Source organism: Erithacus rubecula (assembly GCF_903797595.1).
Source record: "Erithacus rubecula genome assembly, chromosome: 2".
NCBI lineage: Eukaryota > Metazoa > Chordata > Aves > Passeriformes > Muscicapidae > Erithacus > Erithacus rubecula.
Window position 1 is genome coordinate 101,540,383 of NC_136685.1, and position 25,318 is coordinate 101,565,700.

The following is a 25,318-nucleotide window of genomic DNA, read 5'->3' on the forward strand; positions in this document are numbered from 1 at the left end:
CGGTCGTTTCTAGGGTCGGTTTTATTTAATAAAATAAAGTACAGCGATCATCCGGCGGTGGACCGGCATCCCGAGGGCATGGGGCACTCCTGCCGCTGCCCCGGCCCGGGGACAGCCCCCCTCCCCGGGCTGGCGATTCTACCTGGCGAGCGTGTGTGACCGGTACCGAGCATGCGGCCACCAGAGCTGCGGCCCCGGTGAGCAGCAGAAGAGCATGCGGGCGGGCTGCGGTGCCCGAACTAGCTAGGGACCCCCGGGGAGGCCGGGCTGGGCAGGCAGACGGTGGCATAAGAACTGGTGATGGGGAGAACAGAGTAGGTGGTGTGGGGAGGTGCCGGGCGCTGCCCTGTGCAGCGCAAAGCTAGGGTGCCCAGCAGTGGAGCAGACAGCTCAGTTGGAGGAGAGCAGGGAGCTGTGAGAGGACAGGTCCATGCTGCTGGCGCTCAGGCCTCTGCTCTCCGCACGGAGGCCTTGGGTGCCCTGGAAAAAAATACAGTGCCCATGAGGTACCTGCAATCAATCCACCCTCATGCCCCAAAGCTGCCATCCCAACTCCTGCAGCCCTTGCCTTGCAAGCCAGGACTTCCCTGGTGCTGCTGTCATACACAACAGCTGCTGCCTTTGATCTCAATCTCTGGCTGAGTTTTGTGGGGAAGAAGGTGGGTACTTGGAAGCGACATCTTCAGATTTGGAGCTCTGACCTCAGTCAAGGGACTACAAGTTCAGGAGTTCTCAGTGCTGCACCTGGGGCCCACCAATATGCCCCCCAGCCCCTGTGCCGCTGGCCACAGAGCCCCCAGCCCCACCACTCACACTGTGCTTACCTCAAACGAAGCATCACTAGACTTGTGCAGGTAATTTAAGGATGCAGCTCGTTTCATGCTGTAAGAAAGCAGAGGAGAACAGATGTGACGTGCTGAGTGGCCAGACCCAGGCAAACAAGCTGGCAGGGCCGCTACCTGCCTTGTATGCAGCCTGACCCTCGCACGTACCTGGTGTTCCTCGGCTCCAGGGGGCCATTGCCCTGCAGTTTCTTGACCAACATCTCACTGCTCCTCCGTATCACATCCCGGATTTTTCCCAGGGAGCTGCTGCGCTGGAGAGTGCCACTGCCATCCTGGACACAGAGACACAAGCCAGGGTGATGGCTGAGTGGCACTGATCAGGCTCTGGCATGCTGCTGATGAGTGGCTGGAACTGGCTCCAAACATCCTCTTGCACACTTGCACTGAGGGTTTAGCCCTGGCCCAAAGCAGACTTACTGATCACTACATGGCTTCCCCTCACCTGGTTCTCCACAGGACACGACAACCATGGAGTCAGGACGCCTGCTGCTACTGTCTGACTCATCCAACCTGATACTCCCTCCTGCCCAGTGCAAGCTCAACACCCAGACAGGCCGCTGACTCGGCCCAGGACCCCAGCACAAATGGCACTGGCATCTAGCCCTGCTCGAACATGACACAGTTCCATCACCTCCAACAGCTCAGGCAGCAACTACCAAGGGGGTCCTGGTGGCCAGGGAGGCAACAAGCACCATTGGGAGTCCCAAGATTAGGGATACTTTTGTATACTTTGTCTTTCAATCCAGGACAGGCCACTTTCACTTAAAGTACTCTCTCCTCTTTTGCTGCTGGCTGGAGACCACCCTCATCCTCCCCCTCCCCTTGCACTTCTTCACCACACCATCACCATTCCCCCTCTCTGTCCAGCACTAATACACACGCACACCCTGGTCCTGCAGACTCACTCACATCACACAGACCATTTCACATTGCCCACACAGCCTTGTCCCACCTCTAACACCACCAAGACAATTGGCTTTGAGCCATTGGAATAATTCAGGCAGCTCCACTGGGGATGGATTAACAGCTGCACCAGCACTGTGTTGCCAAGCAGGCACCATTACTCCTAGGCCCCTCAAGTTTAGCTTCATGCAGCCCTACCACCTGCCCCAGGGGTGGCACTTTGCAGGGGGCTTTTCACATCTGCCTGCTTTTTTTTTGAAGACCAAAACCAGCCTGAAATCTTATTCCCAAGCCTGTTTCTTCCCACATGCCTCCAAAATTCCCCAGTATCCAGTGAGGCACTCTCAGCCCTTGACAGGCTCCAGTCTACCTCCTGCACTTTGCTCCACATGCACGCAAGGCACAGGTTGCCAGCATGACACCACACCATGCCACTGTGTCATCATGCCACCAAGCTCTTCCCCTGTGGCCTGGCCTGCTTCTTACAAAAGATTGTGACACCACTGCTGATGTGGAATTACTTTTGCTCTGGTGGCCTGGTAACAGCAGTCTTCCCTGCTCCTGCTTTGAATGGCCCTTGGAACACTGGGGCAGAAGAAAAGGAGGTAAATTGAAAGCAAAAGCCATTTTACTCCTTAGGAAGATGTGAAGCACTCCAAATGACCAAAATGACTTGGTGGCTCAGGCTACCAGCAGCAATTACCTCAGCACTGCCCAAGCAGCTCTGCAGGTAGGCAAGGTTGCTGCCTTAGGCTAATCACCCCCTGGTGCTGACCATTACAAACTGTGGCCCTTGGGGAAGGCTTTTCCAGCACTCCTATGCTCTGATTACTCAAAGCTGATCCAGCCCTAGACTGTTCTCTAACAGCTCACCAGGACTTCTCCTTACCAACAAGCCTTTTTCCTGGTATTCATCTCATCCCTTCTTTGATAAAACAAATGCATTGAACTTCTTCATATTCTCATTGGGATGATGGGATGAGGGTTTTCCAAGTTAGAGCCATGTGTTGCTGCTGCAAAGGGACCCACTCACCAGAAATGCAGAAAGCACCCAAAGCAGCAAAGTAAACAATTCAATTCCTGCACGAGGCATCCCAGGCAGGTTTTGGAAGAGCTGAATATCAGAGTGTAGCATTAGCAAAGATGGGAAGACGTCTTTTGCTTCTCCACCAGACTTACACTGGGTCACCACTCTTCCTTGCAGGGTACTGCTATGCCAGGTGCTGTTGCTTTTCCCAGGGCACACAAGCCAGGGGTGGAAGAGGGAATACAGCTAGGACAGGGAGGCAGGAGCATGGTACAAGGGCAGCAGAATCAGACCAGTATGCTCTTGTACCAGGGTTGGAGGATAGAGCAACATTTTCCCAGCTGCAGTGATGCAGACTGACTGCACACCAACACCAGAACCAAATGCTGCTGCATTCTGGGTTAAAAATAGCATCTCTTCTGCCCCCACTCCCTTTTCTGATGGGTTATTTTTAACCCAGAACATTTATGGGTTTGGTTTGCCGCAGAGCCCCCACCCCATTGCACCCATCAGGATGAGAGCATTGGAGAGAAAAAAAACAAAAAAAACCAAAAAAACCAAGCAGCTCCACCACTGAGCTCCTCTCCACGGCATGCTCCCACCCTGCCTAATGTACGGAGGCAGAGGACTCCAGGATTTAGTAGCACGTAGAGCTCAGCACTGAGGGACACCATGGGGTATTTCTTTGGCTAAACAGAAATGCCTTTCGGGGAAGGTCCAAGCTCAGATGCCCCAGGGCAGCCCTGCCACACATGGTTATAGAGCTGAGGTTAGCAGCAACTCCAATTTGGAGGACAGGGAAAATTGCAGTGGAGCTGGGTTCTTCATCTCCAATGCTCAGCCTGGGAGGGGTGCCCTGGGGGCAGCACATGCCCCTGTACACACACAGATAGACACCAAGCAGCCCCAGACCTGCTCCAGCAGCACTTGCACCCACCACCCCAGGGCTGACCGATGTTGGCCTACAGAGCATAGAAAGAAGCACAGGGCAGCGATTTGGGTCAGTCTACCTTTAATTAGAGGTATGGTTCTTACAGCACCAGGTCCAGGACATGGCAAAGCACAGGGGCAGGTGGCCCTGAGGTCCAACCATACCCTGCACTGGGAACTCACCACTCTCCAGAAGCATGGAGCAGCACTGGGAGGACAGAGAAGCAGGGAAGGTACAGCCCTGCAACACTCAGCCCTCAGCTCCACACCCCATGGTCCTGAGGACAAGCTTCCTTTCAGTCAACACAAGCTCCCAGGGGACCAGCACGCATGTACCCCAAGGCTCTGCACCACCATAGTAAAGCCAGGCCCAGATAGAAACAAGCACATTAAGTATCACAACCTGTCAGATGACTAGCATAAAGAAAGGAGCTAGCTAAACAAATATGAAAGAGTCCTGTGCTGGCCCCTGGGCTCTGTCCTGCTGCCTATTACCTCCCCAGCTTTATCCCCAGATAGGAGGGCCAGGGAGGTTCCTTTCCTATAGGAGGTGGGATGAGAGTGTACAGTCAAGGATGTAAGACCCAAGACAGCAACGGTCTGGCCCTGGGACACAGTCCATATCCCTGTAATGACTAACAGCACCAGACCCTGTGAAGGCCTGGAGCCATCACAGGCACAGAGCCACCCCCATGGGGTCAGCACTGTGACCCTATTCGTAACAGGGTTACACATTTCCCACCCCCTTGGCTAGGGACAGTCAGACAGCAGTCAACCCCACAGACCTGGAGAAATCCATCCTCTACTCCTACAGCAACCTCCCTCCAGCCATCCCATCTGCTCCCACCTGCTCAGAGCACCTCCAGCCCTAGCCCTTTGCTTCCTCACATCCATCTTTGCACCTTCTTTTTCTCCCAATCACTCTGCTCCAATCCAGGCATTCCCCATCTCAGCCACTTCTTATGGTCTGGGGTCTGCTCCTTGCAAAAAAAAAAAAAAAAAAAAAAAAACCCAAACAAAACAAAAACAAAAAACCAAACCTCACCTTTCCTCCTACCTCTCCTCTGCTTTCAAGGAACAGCAACTTCACCCCCACTTCTCCCACCACTTCAGCCACACCTAAGAACCCTGTAGCAATGGGGGGCTGATTCACCCCTTACTGCCAGATGAGGAACCTGGCTATAGCATGCAGGCAGGAAGTTGTAGTCAAACATGTTTGTGCTGGCCAGTTCCAGTATACAGTCCTTGGCTGTTGCCCCCTCACCTCATCTTGGATCTACAATAACTCTATGGACTGCCTTACACTCCTGCACCCCTGCAGAGACCGACACACTGCTCTTGGGTTACAGAGCTCAGCAGAGAGGAGGGCGGCAAGATAGGGACTGCCCTGTGCTGCAGGGAGAGCCCATCTCACTAGGAACCAGCACAGGTTTGCTACAAGGCACTAATATCAGCTAAGCCTACAGGGGAGAAAGCAACTGGGGACATGACAGCCCTGCCTAGGCCAGGCCTCACTGCCCTGTAACAGCCTTCCATCTTCGGGCCTCTGTAGAGATGGAAGGAACAAGCTAGGAGGGCTGAGGATGTCTAGTGACAATAGAGTCAGCAAGCCTGGAGTGAAGACAATCCCCTGCAGACCTGGGCCCCAGGGATGTGCAGGGGCAGGCCAGGGGTAGGGGCATGCAAAGGGATGGTGGCCCATCACCCTGGCCTGGGGGAGCTGGCAGCTCCTCGCAGATTCTTCCTGCTCTTGCTGGCCACGGGACTGGAGCTGGGCCATGTGGCCAGGCACTCCTCTGCAGGCGTCGCAGTGCCCTCGCACGCCAGCAGGGCTGGGGCACTGGCGTGGAGCTCTCGCCGAGGAAGGAGGGATGGTGTGGAGGAAAAGTCGGAAGATACAACACAAACATCCAGGTGACTGCGGTGGAGGGGAAAGAGGGAGTCTCAGGAGGCATTTAAGCCTAGTGCAGAGAGAGGAGAAAGACACAATTTACAAGGCTGTGAGGTTGTAGGTCATCTAGGGAGCAGGTCGGACAAGGCCCAGACTGCATGCAGAGACCACAGCCCACATCTGGGCAGGGAAAAATTCTTGTGAGGCTGAAACTGCAGCCTCACTGCTTTTCTAGTGGACTTAGTGGGCTGGCAGGGACAGCTTAGTTCAGGGAGGAACAGCCTCCTCAAGAGCACAGGGTCTCCTGCTCCGAGGGCTCTCTGCCCTTGGGCTTCAGCTACCTTCCAAGGCCTCTGCACCACAGAGCTGGTGACATCCCCCTGTTCTCACGTCCCAGTTACCTAGGCAGCAAGCATCTGGTCCGGGCCCTGGGGTGCTTCCAGGGCTGCCTATGGGCACAGGGCACACTGGGGGCTCCCATAGCCCTGCCTGCAGCAGAGGCTGCTTTAAGGCAGCACACCTGAGGCCTTTGGACCAACACAGAAAACAACAGGCCCTGACAGACAGGAAAAGTAGGAGCTGCCTCAGCCTTCTTTTGCAGGGAGCTTCAGTACAGTGCAGGGCTGCTGGCTCAGAAGAGAAGATTGTGCAGCAGGCTGGAAAAGGAATCATGTGGCAGCAGCTGTGTCCCCCAGGGTGCTGGGGTAGCCCTCAAATCCTCAGTTTACAGCTGACTGGGTTAGAGGAGCTCTGCTAAGACCCTTGGGGAAGGGTCTATTCCCTAGGAATGGCTGTGGGAAAGGGTGGCACTGCCTACTTGCCTTAGGATGACCAGCTCACAGACCATCACCAGTGTAAAGAGATCACCCAATACCAAGCACAGTCAGGAGGAGCTGCAGAAAGACGCCAGCCTGCACAGGGACCAGGTGATTCTATTCCAAACCTGCAGCCCCTCCCTCTGTGCTTATTTAGCCCCCTTACTAATGAGTTCATGCCTTGCCAGAGCTAAGACCCTCTTTGGTCCTAATGCCAAGACCTGGGGCAAAGGACAGCCTTGCATCTGGTAAAGCTGCTGGGTCCACTTGAAGGTCTGTTTTTCGGATCCCCTTCAGCCACCTCCTGTGTACAATCCACAATCAAGAGAGCCAGCAGGATTCAGGCTTTGGGTGGTGAAGGGCTGTCATGGCAACAGGGAAGAAAAAAGAGGAAGGGAGGGAGCTCATGCAGATGGGGATAGAGCAGAGCCAGGTGGGGAAGGGTTAGTGACAGCAGATGTGAGGGGGAAGCGAGGGACTCTATGTGCTCAGTGTCTTCCATGTGCCAGGCTGCAACAACCCCAGCTACTCTATGCTCTCAGAGTTTGCAGAAGGAATGTAAACATTAACAGCTCTAGCAGCCCTTGAGCCAAGCACCCACCAGCACCATGCTCGCTTGTTGCCTCTTCTCCATCCTGCTTGCAGGAGACAGAAGACACCTGTTTAGCCCTGGATCACTACCTTTCTCCAAAGTCAGTGCTAGTGACCAAAGTCACCCTCAGCCACAGAACAAGCCTAGACAGTTTCAGGTTGCCCTGTCTGTGCCTCAGCTAACACCAGTCTCTTGCCTCCACTAGTCAGCCCAGCTTGCTATCCTGCAAAGACCTGCCTTTTATCCCCTCTATAGGGCCTACCAAGGGCACAAGACCAGGAGAGGGAAAAAGAGAGCAAAGATGCCGCCTACAGACTATTCCTGTACCCTGCAGTCAGTCAGTCACAGACACACCAGGCATATCACATACACACAACCCTGCCCAGGCTCAGCATTGTCAGTGGCACAGTGCAGGACAGACAGCCAAATGGCTCTCATAGGCTGGGTGAGCCCTCTCAGCCAGAGCCTCCAGAGGGGAGCAGCAGGGAGAGATGTTAATAAGGTTACAAGCCTAAGATTAAGGGCAGACCAGGACCAATTCATGCTGGGCACTGCCAAGACCTGGCAGCTCCCTGGAAGCAGGAGCCCTCAGCTTTGAATATCTATTCTGTACACCAGAAGCCAGACCCAGGCACGCACCTTTGTGGGCTGCCTGGCTCATGCCAAGAAAGGGGAAGGAAATGTACAGGGAATGAATGGAGGCCGACAAGGATGCCACGACAGGCCACGCAGGGACAGCCCTCAGCCAGGCTGTCCCTTCCCTCTGGCAGCTGGCTGAGGCCATTCTTGATGGTGTCTTGTACTTACCCCGCTCCATTCCACGCCCATACTCACTTCCTCGCTACCGTCTGTGGCATTCTCGTACTTGACGCTGCCCCCCAGGCTCCGATGTCTCTCTGTGCCATCCCCCTCCTTCAGGATCTCCACTACCTTCGTCTGGTTGATTGGGTCAATGCCCTGCGAGCAGGGAAGAATAAGGAAGAACCGTGTTTTGTCTGTGTTCCTTCCCTCGAGAGATCCACTGTGCCATCACTGCGCTTGGTTCCTGCTCCCTCTCTTGGCTACTGCCCCATCACAGCCAAAACTGCCCAGCGCAACCAGGATGGAGCCAAATTCCATCCTGCACTTAGCAGTCTCTATTTGAACTCTCAGCTCAATGAGTCCCCACAAGGCCATAACCAACCCTGTGGAACAAGGGCCTGCTACCACAAAGCTGACAGCCTTTTTCCTTCACATTATGAAGTGTGAAGGATTCAGCTGTCCTTCAGTCTTTGGTGCTAAGTGCTTACAGCTCCTGCTTTATTATTTGTGGTTTGAGAGGAGTTTAAGTCAAGAAGTGCTCTAAGAAATTCTAGGTATTTTTTGCCTCTGGACAAAAAAATTAGCGTGAAGAAAACATCCCAGTAAGAGTAGTTCTCCCCAATAGCTGACAAAGCCTGGTAACCTGTCTTAACCCAGCTGCAGTATTTCTGCACTCAGTGAGCCATGCCGTCCCCACACATGGACATCTGCTACATCCACACATGCACCACCCCACACACCTACACATGTGTGGACCTCTGCACAAATGCATCCCCAACCACCAAGACCCTCTGGTGTCATGGGAATGTAAGCCAAGAACATCAGGAGAGTCTCTCACCACACCCCAACCAAAGGCAGTGCCATAAGGTGCCACCCCAAGCCCTACAGTGCCCCCACACCAGGGAAGGTCCCTCTGGGGTCACCTGTCGCCGAGAGCGAACTGCGCACTCCTCCAAGGTCTCGGCTGCTTCCAGCTTGCCCTGGCGCCGGTACAGCGCACCCAGGTTCCTCAGAGTGGTGTTCACAGTTGGGCTGCAGTAACAGAGGGAAAGTGAACAGGAGCCCTGGGGTCACCCCTCCAGAGTCCACAGCTGCCCACAAACCAGCTCTTACCTGCTAACTTTACAGGCCTTGTACCAGCCACCATACTCAGCATAGGGAGTGCTGTCTCTGTGCTTGCTCTACAGGGTGAGGAGAGAAGAGAGCTGTTAGTTCCATGCCTACTGCCCCCTCTGGATGCCAGGTCAGACCCCAGGCTGCACCCCTGCACCAGCCCAACCTTTGTAAACACAATATGCAAATACAGTGATGAAGCCCAGCAGTTTCCTGGTAGGAAAGTTAAAAGCATGTTTGCTGCCACAGATTTGGGCCACAAGCAAAAATGGTATCCTAGTTTCAGGAACGAGCATAATCCCATCTCCTCACCCCATTCCATGGGACCAAAGGCAGCAGGGACAACACAGCCTATTCTCATGGCATAATGGAAGGCATGACACCATAACCAAAATGCAAAAGGGAGACAAAACCCCACTGACATGCCAGTCACCATGGGCACTAAATCCCTCAGTTAGGACTAGCAAAGCAATTTGGACTACAAGGTCAGGCTTGCCCTACAGCAGCTCAGCCCAGTGAGCTATCCCCTTCCCATACCCAGTCTTTGGCTAGCTGGCCCTGTCCCAGCCAGCTGCAAATGGCCTGCTGGCCAGGGTAATAGCATAGGGGCAGAGCCTAATGCTCAAGGAAGAAGATCTGGACAACCCATGTTGCAGGGCAGTAGCTGCTAGCCCTGGGTGCATAGGACCATGGCACCAAGCAGGTACAGGCAGTCACTGCTCCAGAGCACAAGTTACCCTCTAGCCCAGAAGAAACTGTCTCCATGGGGACCATTGCTCTCACTCAGTCCCACAGCACCTCTCAGCACTTTATCCCACATACCAAAGTCTCTCTGTTGGACCATGTATTTTTTCACACCAGAGCCTACACAGCCTGGGCCGGCACCAGGGACAGGGAGTTCAGGACATCTCTTCTGTAGAGGTGGCCCTAAAAGGTGTCTGAACCTAATAGGAAAGGTGTCAAATCCTCTGGGGCAGATAAAGCCTTGAAGGCCAGAGCTGCCAGCTGTGCCCAAGGCCCTGCTGATGGCATGAACTGGCCTCCCTTTGCTGCCAGGAAAGAGGGGCAAGACACAAAGGTAGTTAAGCTCTATCAGAGAAATTTCATACATTTTTACAGAAGATATGGCAACAGCACAAGGCAGAGCACATCAGCCCCGGCTCCTGGGCCAGGAGCACAAGTAGGTCCGTGACTACTGCTGCTGCCTGGACAGAAATGCCAACCCTGCTTTGCCATGGGGCATACGCACAGCTGCCTTGGGGACAAGGGCCCCAGAGTCAAGGAAAAGGCTTAGCCCTTGCCTAAGACTCACATGTAAAATGAATCTCTTACTCCCACTGTGAGTCTCTCAATCTGCTCTGTTACCCCAGGGCAGAGCTTTCATTATCTGGAGCATAGCTTCATACTACACCTATCTACATTTGACCCTAAATTCTCCAAAGATACCATCAGAAGAGTCTCAATCCCAGAGGGATTGGCAAGGGGAACCAGGTCTTTACTCCAGCTTGGATTTCTCCAGGGTGGTGCTGCAGCAAGTGCAGATTCTTTGCAGCAGAGCCTTTGCAGCAACCAGAACAGTGTAAAGCTGAGGAGTGCCCTGCACTGGGAGCCATACAGAGTAGTTCAACAGGATGCTGTGGGAAGTACCTGTCAGTGCCCTGCTTTTAGGGCTGATGGGATGGGACCCATCAGTCACTAAGTCAAGCCTGCCAGACTGCTGCCTGAACCCTGGAGGGCTGGGGCCTGCTCTGAGGGCCAAAAGAAAAAGAAGAGTCCTGGTGCAGGTAGAAGACTAGATCAGAACCCTTCACTCTGCTGCTTCACCCATCTGCCAAAAAACAGATGGGGTCTTACACTTGGCAAAAGCAAAGAGACAACCGCTGAATTTACTGGCCTGGGCTGCAGGACCAACAGTAGCTTTGCCTTTCAGCCTAGTCCAAGGCAAGAAGAGTCCATTTCTATTCTCTTTCAGAGGCCAGCTAGGGCCCACCCTGTGCAGAGACCTTTTTCAGATATGGCTCCATTTCCTAAGCAAGGTGACAGTAGTAGTTTTTTCTTGACCTCCATTTTTCCCTAGATAGTCTTAGAGCTGCTTCAAAAGCCAGTTATGCTCTGGGTACTGGCAGCTCTTCGGAAAAATGTGCCAAGGCCTTGTGGCACAACCCTCTGCCGTCTGCCATCATCTGCATGCCTAAGAGGGATCAATCACTAAAGCAGAGAGAGCATGCAGGCATGGCTGAGAGACTCAACAGCCCTGCCCAAGGAAAAACACTCTGCTCTCTGATGGGCCTTCCCTCCCGGCTGGCCAGGGGAGCAGCAGTGCTGTATCCTCCCTCTCCAGATACTTCCTGGCCTTGGCAGCTCTTCAGCCTGCAGCTTCTCCAGGAAGGAGGAGATAAGAGATAGGCTGTGATAAGAGATGATCAAACCTCCTGGGTTCAGACTCACCTTGCTCATCTCCTCTCTCTCCTCAGCATGCATCCAGATTGGCTTGTGTTCATCTGTGTGGGAAAGAATGCAAAACAGGTCCACTCACCACCCCATGCTGTTGTTTGCCTCCTGTACAGCCCAGCACTCTGTCCCAGAGCTAGCACCTCAGACGGAAGTGACACCACAGATCCCCCCCCTGGTCCGTAGCCCAGAGTCCCAAGAAAGGCAACTGACACTGCAAAGGCAGGACAGGGGAAGGGAAAAACAAGATCTCCCAGCAGAAGTAAACATGCCATGTGAGAAACTTCAGCCTATGCTTGAGTATGGTTGTGCCATTTACTATTCCGAAGCCTCTAAAGACTGGATTAAAACTCCTGAGAGGAGGGGGAGCAGAATAACACACCAGGATGACAGCATCTCAAGGACTGCCCAAAGCAGGGGCCCTACAAGGCATCCCATCCCTCAGTCTGGGCAACACCAGAACTAGACAAATCTAGGCTGAGAGCCAGGAAATCCCATCCCAGCCCCAAGGGCTCCTGCTGTACAAACCATCCACAGAGCCAAACTCCTTCACATGAGCACGAGTAAGGATCTCCTTATACAGCACCTCTGCATCTTTGTATTTGCCTTGCTTCAGGTAACAGGAAGCCTGCAAACAAAACAAAATAGCTCCAGCCCCACTGGGAAACAGATTAACTCTGGCCACCTCTTGCAGCTATTGCTCTGTCCCTAAGCACCAGGCAATGCTCACCTCTCCCACAGCACCCCTCCCCAACACCTCTCTCCAGTGCCTCACCAGGTTGTTCTTGGTCTTGGCCACATTGGGATCATCAGGACCCAGGCAGCTCTCATAGATCTCCAGAGCCCGGCAGTAATAGTACTCCACCTCATCATACTTGCCCTGGTTCTGGCACAACAGGGCTAAGTTGTTCAGCTGCTTGGCCACATCGGGATGGTCTTTGCCTAGAACCTGGGTGAACAAAAGAAGAGAAGCCACAAAGACTGCAGCAGACTCCTGGAGTTAGTAGACACTAGTGTCTGGAGTCCCCTCAGACATGCCTATGCCAGACAAAAACCAAGGTGGAAATTCCAGCTTCCACCCCCTGGCAGGCCTCTCTAGGGTTGAAAACACTGGAGAGACAGGAAAGGTGGGGGCAGAATGAGCAGCTGAACAGACTAGATGGGCTCTGGATCACCCACATGCATTGAGGTAATGGGAGAAAGTCCACAGAGAGAGCTGAAAGGAGAAAGAACATGGAAGACTCATACCTTCTCACGGATCTCCAGGGCTCGCTTACACAGGGGCTCTGCCTCTTTGTACTTCCCTCTCTTGCCATAGAGAACAGCCAAATTGTTCAAAGTCGCTGCCACCTACAGAGACAGAAGCTTCTCTGTGAAACAAGGCAAATTCCAGTGGGATCAAAGAAGGGGCACAAGCAACAGTAATAGTGACTGTCCCATTTCTTCCATGCCTGCAGTATTGCTGCTTCTCAAGAGAAGGAGGTCCAGAGACAGAAGGCTGTCCTGCCTTTGCAGGATCCAAGAAAAGTCAGCTCCTCACAGGCCATACTGAACCAGCCAGCAGGAAATACTGAAGCAGTAAAACACTGCTGGAACAGTGCCCCAGCAGCACTCAAAGGTGAAGAAGTGACTGAAAGAGGAGAGACACTCACAGCTGGGTGGTCTTTGCCTAGAGTCTTCTCACGGATGGAAAGAGCATCATTCAAGAGGTGTGCTGCTTCTTTGTATTTGTTCTGATCCCTGCAGTACAAAGTCAACCAGTTATTTGAGATTTGGACGCTACAGCCCAGAGCAGGCAGAACTATGAACAGAGCTCCTTCCACACAGACCCAGCATTCACAGTCCTTTCATTTCTCCATTCCTCCCTACTTTAGTCATCCCTAGTTGTATCTGGGAGTTCGGCAAATGAAATACCCCATCTAGACCAAAACCTTTCTGAAAGGCAAACCACTGGAAGCTTGGGGAGCTATGGGATGTGCTATAAAGGGAAACAGGAGATGCAGAAAGCAGCTCAGGCTCAGTCCTGCCCTTCCCACCATGCTCACCTGTACACTAGTGCTAGAATGTTGAGCATGGTAGCCACATCAGGGTGATCATGGCCTGATGTCTTCTCCAGGTCCTCCAGTGCCTGCTTGCAGAGCGGCACAGCCACCTCATAGCGTCCCTGGGAGGCGTACTGGATGACAAGGTTGTGGAGGGTGCGCAAGCGTGCAGGAATCTCATAACCTCCCTGCTGGGCAGCTGCCACAGCACTGCTGTGCTGGTGGGGCACTGTGGGCACAGAAGTAAACACAGCACAGTTGGCCCAGCAAGCTTGAGCAGAGACAGGCAGCACCCATGCATGAGCAAACACTTACATCCAGGACCATGCTCCTCCTCCTCATTTGGGAAGAGATCATCCAGAGAGTCCTTGGTGGAGTCACCCTCCTTCTCCTCCTGAGAGGATGAGAATCACAAATACTGTTGGTTGGCAGCACAGACAGCAGCAGCCTGGGCAGAGTCATTTGCTAAACTCTCAGCCCTTCTGTAACCCAACAACACACTCAATTTCCCCTGCTGTCCCTGCCACCATCTCCCCCCACAAAATAAAATCCAGATACTCTGCCCCATGCAGGCCCCCTTCTAGATGCATTGCTGTGCATGAGAAGGAGAAAAATCCAGGGCAATGTTATCACGTGTAGGCAGTTCTCCCAGACCCATAAAAGCAGCTGCTCAAAAGGACTGGGCATACCGAAGGTGAGACATCCTCATCATACTTCTTCAGCTGGTTCATGAACTCAAGGTGTTTCTTTTCCTCCTCCAGCTGAGCCACAGTCTGCTCACTACGCTGCAGCTTCTGCTGGGTGTTGGCAAGCTCATCACGCAGCCACTGGTTCTCCTGGCACAGTCTCCGCACCTGAGCACGCAGCTTCTGCTTCTCTGACTCCACGGCGTTCAGATGGTTGGACAATGCCATCATCACCTTGTTAAGAGTCTCAGTCAGTAACAACCACAATCCTGTCTCTCCCTCACACACATGCTTAGAGCCCATGCTAGCCTTCTACACTTAGCCCCTTCCCACCCCTGTAGCTTATGGGAAATGGCCACATGCCTGCCTACCTTTCCTCTGACAGTCACAGGTAACACCTCAGGGATTACCCACCACTCTCACCTGAGCTTCTCCAAGCCCCAGTTCTATCATCTCCACTGACTTGCGGAGCAGGTTGGATTTCTCATGCACAAGATTGGCTTCTTCATCCTTCTTCAGGCACTTGATGGTCTCAAGCAAGCTGTGCAGGATGGAGTTGTGTTCATTCTTGAGTGCTTCTAGCCCTTGCATTACCAACTTGGTGTTGGAAATTATCTCCTCTTGGCTCAGCTTGTCCAATTTCTCCTCCCTTGGGTACACCATGGTGGACATAGTCCTGCTCCTGCAGCCCTGCACAGAGACCAAGACAAAACCTGAGTGCCCCAGGGCAGTTTCAGAGAGCCAAAAAATCAGACACAAGTATCACAACCTCCTTCAAGAGTCAGATACAGCATTTAACTGATTGCCTACTCTAAGCCGTTCTCCTTCCCCTCTCCCTTTGGCAGCCAGCAGCTGTCAGGGCACGTGCCTCTGCTTTTGTGGACAGGAGTGCTGGCAACCAGTGCAGGTGGCCCACGTGGACAGGAGACAAAAAGGCTACAGACCTCCAACACCCCCAAACTCCCAGCAGGGGGAAGACTAATTTAGCTTTTGTTTAAGAGCAGAGATTTGTGGTTGGCAGCTGGGGTTGCAATCTACATATATTCTGTCCACAGACCACTGATGCAGAGAGGCTATCAGAGCTCAGCACCTCTTCTGACTGCAGAAGAAAAGAAATGTAGAGTGGAGGGATGCCAGCTCAAAGCTTTCTGCTTCCTCAAAGGAAAATCTTCTAGAAGAGCATCTCAGAAAGTGAGGCATCAGTGGTATTACTGTGCCAAAATACAGAAGAGTACATCCTGAGGATCACAGCTTCAGCACAGAACTGCCACTGTGGCACTAAAGAACATGCCACCAGCAGGACACACCACACCAATGCCTCACTGGGGAAGCTCACATACACCAACAGCTATAGTCGTACTAACATAATCCTTTTGCAGGTGTTGACTTGAAACACCAACAGCTTTTCCATCTTCATTCACCCTGCTGCCACCCCAAGGACTCCTCAGGATGGCCTAAGAACTCTGTACTCCTTCCCTGCCCTGTTCCCCCCAAATACACAATAGGAAACTACCAGCTACTGCCTTTGCACAGCGACACCAAGCGCTACAACCTACAATGTCAGTGTGGCTGCAAGATCCCTGAATACATCGCCCAGGAGCTAGGGAAACACAACAGGCCAGAGGCTGAGAGCCACAAGAGTCAGGCAAGACCCCTTATAGCACGATCCTGCCTGCTCCAGGAGTCCCTCATCTAGCACAGTCACAGTCTCCCTCACCAACTGGGCCCCACCCCAGCAGCCTCCTCACTTTACTCAACAGTAAAGTCACCTCCCACCTTGCTATCAGGTCACTCCAAAACCATCCTCCCACAGTGCCCTGCACAGCCAGTACCTGCCCAACAGCACCTCCTTGCTACCTGGAGCTGGCAGAGGCCGCTGCAACCTGGCAGGGCCCTGCTGCCAGGAAGCTGGCAAACTTCCCAGAAGCTACACAGGACGAGGTGAGGGAACTGCTGCAAGCAGATCTGCCTCTGACCTTCTACCAGACCCACCTCTGCATGGTTTGAGCCCTTGAGCCCTTTGTTCTGCAGATGCCTTGTGCCTGTTTTACTGAGAGAACAGACATACTGCGCCAGCAACAAAAACAGAGCAAGAAGAGCTCCCTTTTCTGGAAGGGATCCTCTTCTCACTTGTGCACTCTGCCCAAGTGCTAGGGAATTGCTGGAGAATAGGCCTGGAGCAATAGAGAGGCCCAGGTTACTCCCCACTGCAGAGCTTAAAGTGAACATGACAAACAGCATTGGGGACAGTGTTTTAAGTACACACATCTCATTTCTATCCTCTCCTCTTTAGCCTCATTCTTCCTCCAGTTGTTTTAGAGACCTCAACTCTTCCTCAACTCTTCTTTGGTTTCTGTTCCCATGATGTACATCCATCCCTCAGGAAGAGGGGCAAACCCTCGACACACAGTGGAGACCTTACTGAACCCCTCAGCAGGGTAGAAACACCTCGTGTATCTTGAAAACTGGGTTTCTGTTCACACCTCTGAACTAGAACTGAATCATCCTCCCCCAAAGTCACAATGCTGACTTCACATTTACTTCATGATCTAGCATCAGCACCAATTCTGAGTCATACTTCACTGTATCTTTCACTTTTGAGTATCTGTCATGCACCATATGCAGTTAACCCTGCACACTGGGCATTTTATGCCAAAAGAGTCTCATCTGGACCACGACTTATAATCTTCTCCAAGGCAAACTGGCATATGATAAGAATAGCATGCAAAACCTCATTAAGGTCAAGATAGAGGACATATTCCTTTCAAAAGAAAAAATAGGTTTGCTGGGAGTTGGTTGCCATTCATACCCTATCTTCCAAACTCATTCTCCAGAAACTGGCAGCCAAGCATTCTGGTCAACAGTTCCCCTGGTTATTCTTTTTCCCACCTTTCTAACACACCTGGAGTAGGGTCAAATGCTAAAGCAATAAGGAAAACTTTGCTTAATGCAGACTGCTGCAGGTGAGCACAACTCAGGAAGAGATGTGCAACAACTCCAGCCCTAGAGAAAAGAGATTGGCAGTCCAAAAGGTGTTGATGCTGCCTGGTCTGGCCAAGCACTCCCATGTTCTGAAATAGGTCCATTCAGCTTCCCAGGAAGGCTCAGCAGGCACTTACCTCTTCCACTGAACCCAACGTAATTACAGCTAAAGGGTTAAATGGCCCCATCAGTGATTCCAGAGGGTTAAATGGCCCCATCAGTGATTCCAGAAGGAAACACACCCTGACTCACTTGCAAACAGGGAAACAGGCAAGTGGGAGTTCTCTGGATCACAGGCAATGCTTGGGACACAAGAAGATATTCAGGAACTGCCTCATACCCCACAAACAAAAAACTAGAACTCTGCTCTAAAACTCTCACAGGTGAGCAATACAACTCCCTGGGCCAACTGTGAAATGCTGACATTTTCATGGCAGCGTCACTTATGTCCATACAGAGATCTTACTGCCATCTTTAAAAAATGCAATACAAACATATTGGGAAGAAGAACATGTTACAGGACAAAAAGCCACCAGACCTCACACCCTGCTAGGTAACAGAGTGAGGCAGACAAGACCCAGATCCATAGAAAATCAGCCACATTAATTCCACTGTACACAGAACTACTCCTCAACTGTGAAACTGCTGTGTGTTAAACCATCAGCATCTCTACTACAGCAACATTTTCTTCAGCCCTTCCAGCAGAAAACGTTCACACATTTCACAGTCCTCACAATCAATTTGCTTTTAAAACTGCAAAGATTTCAGACTGAGAAGGAAAAATAAATCAAAACATCCTGATCCACAATATGCAAGACTCATCCTACCCTGCACCTACATCCACAGACCCTCCAAGGCATCCCAAGAGAGGATTTTCTTCTCTCACTGGCTATGCAAACATCTGTAACAACCTCAGCCTTTCTCCCCTAGGGTGACATCCTGGAAGCTTATCTCTGCTAGGTACTAACATATTTCCATGTTTGACAGCGGACAGAGGATTGTCCAGGCTGGACAGAGGGTGCAAAACCTAGGAAAAACACACAGCTGCTCAATAAGAAAACAAAGAGAAGACTGCTGGGAAGTCATTTGAATGCTACTACCTCTTGTATGACAAAGAAAAGCAACAAACCAACCTTCCAAAGCAGGAATTTCCCCCAAAAGAGCTTATATGTAGTTCTCTCCAGAGCTGGCAGGTCTACACTTGGTGCTCAGCCCTCCAAAGAGGAAACACTCACTATGGCAGCCAACACCAGGGTCAGGCAGGCTGAGGCTTCTGTAAAAGCACTCTTCCTACTCCTTTACATTCAGTAAAGTGTCCTTCATCCAGGCAGAAAACACTCAGATTTTCTGCAGAGAGGAGGGACACATCATTATTTGCCTTTTGCAGGGTGGGGCTCAGACTGCAATAGGAAGAAAGAATACTTTTCCACCAAGCTCCTTGAGAGATGGAGAGTCCTTTCCCAGCTTATCCTGCTGCAGTCCTCATGGACCTGCAGGTGTCCCAGCCCAGGTCTCCACCCACACGTTTCCACTCTAGTTGGCACATCTTCCCTATTTACAGAGAGCTGCTAGAAGAGCCTGCCTTTCTGACAACCCCCATCTCATCTCCCCTCTTCTGCTCCCGTTTGGAGGACAGGGAAGGAACATGCATGCACTGAGCTTTGTGGCAGCTGCAGCAATCAGCTGGGAATCCATTAGCAAGTACATCCTGCCAGGCAAAAACCTTCCTCTTGTATTCAAGTGCATAACCACAAAATCGCTAAGCATCAGCAATTTCAGCAGCTCATTTTTCTCCCTCTCAAAACTGCTCCCACATGCAAGACCTTTAAGAGGAAAGAGCTGGAAGCTTCACTGCTTCTATCTTCAACCCACAACATCTACAAGAATGCTAGATTAAATGGGTCCAAGTAAATCTTAGAGCTTAGGTTATGATGCCTAATGCTAGAAGACTATGGGGATGGGGGAGGAGAAGCACCAGGGAGATCAGGAGTGAACTACAACAGGACTACAAGCAACTTAAATAACACAGTTCACTGCCGCTCTGCATGCACAAGACAATAACTGCAGCATCCTTCAAACTGCAGATGGTCTGCCAGCACTTTCTGTAAAGAAGTGAAACAGATATTTAGCAGCAAATTCTTCTGTAGGAGAAGATGATCCAAGGATATAAGTGATGTAAGGTAGTTGCAGTCACCTGGGTTCTGGAAAAAAAGCTTCCTGTGGAAAAGAGCAAGTCTGACCCACAGCAAGAACAAGTGACTGCATTTAGGAGATAGACAGCAATGGTTTCCATTTAGAAATGGAAACAGCGCTTTCCTTTGCTTCATCATAATTATCACAGTCTCCTCCCTTGACACTTGCTTTTGCTACCTGGAGAAACAGCAAGGTTATATATATATATGGGAAGCAAAATGACTTGATAAAAGCAGGGAGGGTTTTTTGTTTTATTTGTTTTTCCTTGGACCTCTGCCAGCTCATTACTGTTGAGCAACAAAGGGTCTTTGGAACGACTGGTTGACCTCCAATGAAGCTAGAAGTGAGACTGCAAATAAGACAGCAAGTCTTCACTCCTGAGGGACACTGCAACAAAACCTAGGCCTTATACTTCAGCTTATGCTGAAAAATAAAATAAAGGCAATAAAAAGCAGAGTGACAAAGTTGCACCCATCACAGAGGCTGTACCAAGAGCACAAATTTCCTTATTTTGATACCACAGCATCAGAAAGCAAACAGCTTGTAGATTATAGTCAGCTGTGCAGAGCCTCTGAAGCTTCCACTGCACAGCCAGGACACACTGACACTGCCAGGAACACCTGCACACCACTGCTAGAAGAGCCATTGTCTTCAGGGTCACCATTCCAGGTCACCTGGAACAGAACCACAGAAAAGGGACAAACTGGTGCTGCTGAGCTCCACATCCACGTTGGTATTTCCAGAGCTGCTCTAATAGGAGCAAAACAAATGCTGAGGTTCAGGTGAGGGACAGAGCAGGAATGGTGCTCTGTGATGCCTGTTACCATTGCCAGAAATGCCTGGATGCTCCCTTAGAGCCACTAAGAACACAAAAGGAGGACATCAGTCAGGAGTCAGCATTCTGGGAGGTCATACCCAATGTATCTCTGAGCTGCAATTATAGAGCCAAAAGATGCCACTCAAACTCTAATGTCCGTAACATTCTCTGCCATCAGTTGTCTCATAACCTTCTACACCCTGTTGCCAAAAAAGAGGACACCTAGAGTCCCATCCTCTGCCCAAAGTTCTTTCCCAATGCCAGCCTCCAGCCTGGATCTTTCTTGCACTGCAGACAGTATAGACAGTTAAGAGTCTGGCTTGAGTATTACTTCAAGAGTATTACTTGGAATGAATGCTTAGAGGTCTTTGGTCCATTCCCTCACTCAAAGCAGGTATCTGATCAGGTATCTGTGTCTAGCCAAAGAACTGTCTCCCAGAACAGAGATCCCACAAACTCTTCAGACCCCTGGACACAACTGAACCATCCTCTTGTAGGAGAAAAAAAAAGGTAAGAAAAAAAATTCTTCATCTGAATTCCTCAGATAAACTCAATGCATTTGTCTTTAGTGAGCACCTCTTCAGCAAAAAGGAGCAAGGCACCACAGCACTAAGAACTGATCCAAGCCCAGACAAAGGGAATGCAGTGCCTGCTGCCTTCCAGCAAGGTTCTACAAGGATTTCTGGATTCCCAAAGCAATCCACCTGCAACACCACAGCATGCAGTGAAGGCAAGATGTCTCACTCACATTCTCCTATGCACCTAAACCAGGATTCTCCTTGGTATCCAGACATCTCATACAGCTTTGAAGCCAGTCTCCAAGCCCAGAAAGATTTCACCCAACCAGTTTCCCCAATTCTCCAAGTCATGTATAACAGAGTCCAAGTTGACTGGGGGAATAGGGAGGGCTGTCCAGGGATCATGGCCAGGATTGCTTCTTCCAGCAGCTGACACATGCCAGCTCTAGCTGACTGTGAAGCTCTGGGGTTTTCTTCTGGAAGGAATGTCTGTGCTAACCAGTAGGCTGCAACAGGCCCAGGGGACCAGGACTAAGGAACTAAGGACTAGATTTGCAGCTCAAGCAGAAGGGCTCTCCCTCAAGGAGACTAGAGCTGAAGGGAAAGAGTATGAAGGGAGCCTCCCAACACACCTCTCTGTCCCACAAGCTTCAGCTCCCTACCACCCACAATCTCTAATAAAACACATGATGTAACATAACCTTCCTGAAACCCAGAGCAAGGTGCTGATAAGGTGGCTTTACAAAGACTTGGCCACAGTGACTCATGCTCACAACCACAGCAGAAAGAATACGGGAGCTTCCCATACCTCTCCACCTTCCAGCCCACGGCTGAAAATGGGTAAGACAAAAAGTACTGGTGTTCTGGTTGACCAGAGCAAACAATTCCTGTATTATTAAAGCATTATCCAATTCCAGTATGAATATTTACTCTGAGGAAAGGAAGACTGAGCAGGCAGTCTGGTTGGTTTTGTATCAGATCATTCTTTCCTTTAAAGACCAGAAAGATCTCACTCCATTTGTTACTACCAAAGAATACAAATATTGGAATCAACAAAGCTGAAAAAAACCCCAACAAAACAACTAACAATAGCAAAAACAACCAAACAAAAAAAAAAAAACTAACACCAATTTTTGCCATTAGCAGAAAAACCACTTTGCTCTGGTTGTACATCATAGTGTTTACAACCCCAGCTGGCTGGGAAAACCTGCCCCTTCCAGCAGGCTATTGAAATGAGAACAGCAGTCATCACCACTCCCACCAGCAAGCTTATGCTGGCACCTCCAGATCAGCTGATAAGACCTTGTTTTTAACTTGTTCATGTCTGCAGCGGCTCACCAAATCCATTCTGCATCTGCTGTGCCTGGGACTACAGCAAAACACCATTAAGACGTGTTTCCAGGCTAGTGGAGACAAGAGCTAAGCAGTTGGAATGCAGCCAGGGCAAGCATCTCTTCCCAGCTTCAGAATCTGATTGGGAGTCTCGCACTATAAAAAACAGAGCGAGAGCCATTACCTTGCCCTGACAGCATGAAGCAGTATTAAAGCAGGCAGAGTAATTCCCAGAAGCAAGTGCATTTGCAGACATCTGTCTAATGCGAGGGCTATGCACTGGATGTGCCTGAGCTGTATGGGAGATAACCAGGATGCAGATGGGACCAGCAGGAGCTCTGGAGCCACTCAGCGTGCCCTGAAGGGCTCTGGTGTGCCCACACTCCCTCCGTGGTGTACCTCAGGCAACTGCAAAGACCAGCTGACTGCAGGCTGCTACTATAGCCAGAAGCAAACAGGTTTTTAAACTATGGCAAGGCAGGCAAAGTCACAGGGACAAACCTCTACCTGCATAACAAGCAGAGGATCTGTTCTATCTCTGTCTCTCCTATCTGGCTAGAGCTTTTTGAGGAACTACATGGCTCTTCGCCAGCAAATTAAGCATTTATCCAGCAACTCTGCCAAAGGTCAGAATCTTGCCACGTGTCCTTTGTGCCCCAAGAGCCACTTTGGTATTTGGGGTTAATGCTGTTGTTTCAACCTGGACATTCATCCAAAACAGCAGATGAGGGAACACATGCTTCCTGCTCCTTCTGCCAATTACAGCAAAGCACAGCCATGTTTATTTACCCTGTGTCTGAGCCGGCCAGATCTTTGACCTGATGTGTGCCGAACACCACCCCCCAAGCACAGGCAGGGGTGGGTGCTTTCCACATCTCCGAGTGGCACGGCAGAGGCGACACCAAGGGCACTAGAGGAGAGCCGAGCATGGAACTGAAGCAGAGTGCCTGATGCCAGCTATGCAAGGCGCTGGGAAGCCTGCTGTTTGTGGTAATGTGCTGCTGCCTCCCACCATTGTGCAGACTTCTCCCGGCTGCCTGGCCAGAGCATTCTACCGCAACACCATCCCCCAAGCTCTTTTTCAGACACCTCCTCCCAGGCGCATCCTCTCCTTCACAGAAGCTTACCAGCTATTCCCCCAGCCCACCACCTTTGGTAGGGTGCACCTCCACTCCAGAAAAGCTTAGGAAGCAGTTAATTTAATGAAAAGACGGTGTGGGGCGAAACAAGGCTCTTTGAGAGCTACTGCTGTATGACCTGCCTCCGTGATCGCTGCTCCGGCTTTGTCTGGCAGAATGAGGCACGCCCGCTGCGTATCCTTGAAACAAACAAGCCAGAGAAACCCCCTTCATTCCTCAGAACCACCCACAGAGAAATTCTGCGCCCACTTGGCTAAGCGAAAGCTTCACAAGGGATAAAAAGTTTTCATCAGCTCTGCCCCAAACTGCGCATCAAAGCGGTCCTTTGTTCCAGGATGGCTGGGCACCCCGCCCGTCTCAGTCACCGGACGGGAATGTCCCCCGCCCCACGCCGCAGAGGAGCGGTACCTGGCTGCCTGCAGCGGCTTGTCCAGCGCCGGTGCTCGCGGAGGCGGCTGAGGAGCGGCGGCCGCGGCGCTGCGCGGCTCCGTGCGCCGCGCTGCCCCGGCAGCGAGCGGCAGCGCAGGCACCGGCGCTCGGCAGCCAACCACCACTGCGGCAGGGGGAGGGGAGGGATGCGGACAGGCTCCGGCAGCAGCACGGTCGGACGCTCTCCTGGAAGCGCAGAAAGCGCCACGCATGCCAAGCTCGCAGCTCTCTCCTCAGGGATCCACGGGAGCGCCCAGGAACCCCCGCGGTGCCGCCAAATGCTGCCCGAGGAGCACTGGCCACCATCGGGCTCCTGTTCAGCTCGCCAAAGCCTCACTCCATCCCACCCTCCATCCTATGGCGGAAGGTTTTGCATCCTTTTGGTACCCCCTCGCCTTGGTCCCCTGCGCTGACCCCATGCCAGCCCCTAAAGCCAAGCTGGTGTAGCTGCAGAGAACCCTCCAACTTCTTGGTTGCCATCGCTGTGCCCACAGCAATGGGCAGACAAGGAGATCTGGGAAGGCTGGAGCCCTGTTGTGTCCACACCACGCAGTGTGAGGCTGGCCCGAGCACTGCTAGGAAGCACTTTTTCAGTCTCTGGCTGCTCTTCTCAGAGAGCAGAGAACGACACAGGATCCAGCCTGGATTGTAGCTATAGCCATCCTATCCACGGTAACACACAACTGTCATGGTGCTCCTTACAATGTCCCCAGGTACTTACATCTGTCTGAACCTGGTGTTCCTGTCCCTCGCCATGGATTCCCCAGAATGGGAAGGGGTTCGGGTGTCCCAGGAGGAACAGCTCAGCCATGTTGACACTCAGGTTCTCTGTTGCCTCATCTCACATCACGTACTTTTTCCCTAAAGCACCTTGCTGTCCTCTGCTCCCTAGCTCTGCAGGGCAAACCTGGCTGGCTGTGAGGCACATACGGCTTACATGGCTTACAATGGTTTACATGTCACATAAGTTACACAGCACAAGTGCAAACATACATTATTTGTGTTACAGTGAAAGCCATTCCTGGCAATGAAGACACAGACTAATTATAGAGCAGTGAATCCCGCAGTCTGCGCGCACAGCACCCTGGAAACAGCCATGATCGGGACTTCGGGCTGACCCCCAGCTGCCATACACATACGGGAGCTGCTCCTCCCTCGGGGGCTCACGGCCTCCGCCGGCCGTCCCTGCGTGGCAGTCGGCCCTGCCCGGGGGGAGGCCAGGCACACCGAGCCTGCGTACCGGGAGCTGCCCAAGCGGAGCGGACACCGGCAGGGCTCCCGAGCCAGGGGCTTCCTCGGTGCTGGAGGGAGCTGATGCCGCAGGGCGCGCCTCGCCGGCTCCAAAGTCCGCAGAGCCGACAGCGCCCTTAGCGCCGACCCCGCCGAAGCCGGGCACGGTGGGCACGGCCCGAATGCTGCCCTCTCCCCCAATCGTTCCGCTGCCCCAGCGGCCAGGGAGCGCTAGGACAGTCCCCGAGCCGCGCCAGCCCCAGCCCCACCACAGGGATCTCCCCAGCTCCCCGCGAGGGTTCCGCCGCCCCCGCGGCCGGCGGGGCAGCGTCGCCCCCGGAAGGCCGTCCCCGCTCCGGCCTGCGCCGCCCGGCTCCGCGTGTCTTCCCCCAACCAGGGCGGCAGAAGGGAACGACCAAGCCCCCTCAACCCCGCCCGTCCAACCTGCTCGGCGCAAGACCTCGATGGCGGCCCCGGTCGCAGTCCCAGTCCCGGCGGGGGCGGGGCGAGACCCGCGGCGGCACCACCCGCCCTCTCAGCGGCGCAGCCCCTTTAAATAGAAGATGGCCGCCGCCTCCGCCC

General features: G+C 52.4%; 1 protein-coding gene across 8 annotated transcripts; it reads right to left on the reverse strand.

Moving 5' to 3' along the window:
* Positions 1-3: 3 nt before the first annotated feature.
* Positions 4-25,315, reverse strand: KLC4 (kinesin light chain 4). 8 transcript variants are annotated; one of them, XM_079297634.1, is made up of 16 exons: positions 25,181-25,315; positions 14,520-14,786; positions 14,100-14,330; positions 13,726-13,804; positions 13,414-13,639; positions 13,021-13,108; positions 12,617-12,718; positions 12,144-12,317; positions 11,897-11,996; positions 11,366-11,418; positions 8,918-8,985; positions 8,728-8,836; positions 7,838-7,960; positions 993-1,117; positions 825-882; positions 4-480 (listed from the first exon to the last, which is right to left on the reverse strand). In XM_079297634.1, the coding sequence occupies exons 2-16, from the start codon at positions 14,766-14,768 to the stop codon at positions 391-393; spliced, it is 1,875 nt and encodes a 624-aa protein (XP_079153760.1). In that variant the 5' UTR covers positions 14,769-14,786; positions 25,181-25,315; the 3' UTR covers positions 4-390. The 8 variants fall into 8 exon arrangements, with proteins under 8 accessions (XP_079153760.1, XP_079153758.1, XP_079153755.1 ...); XM_079297632.1 differs by having other exon boundaries at positions 7,811-7,960; XM_079297629.1 differs by lacking the exon at positions 25,181-25,315 and adding an exon at positions 23,486-23,827.
* Positions 25,316-25,318: the final 3 nt, after the last annotated feature.

Excerpts from the sequence above, each read along its gene's own strand:
- KLC4 (XM_079297628.1), bottom strand. The coding sequence starts at position 23,812 with ATGGTGGCCAGTGCTCCTCGGGCAGCATTTGGCGGCACCGCGGGGGTT. Across the intron at positions 14,787-23,485 it reads AAGCCGCTGCAGGCAGCCAG|GGCTGCAGGAGCAGGACTAT; the intron begins GTACCGCTCCTC and ends GTCTCTGTGCAG. Across the intron at positions 12,318-12,616 it reads CCCTGGAGATCCGTGAGAAG|GTTCTAGGCAAAGACCATCC; the intron begins GTATGAGTCTTC and ends TTGTTCACCCAG.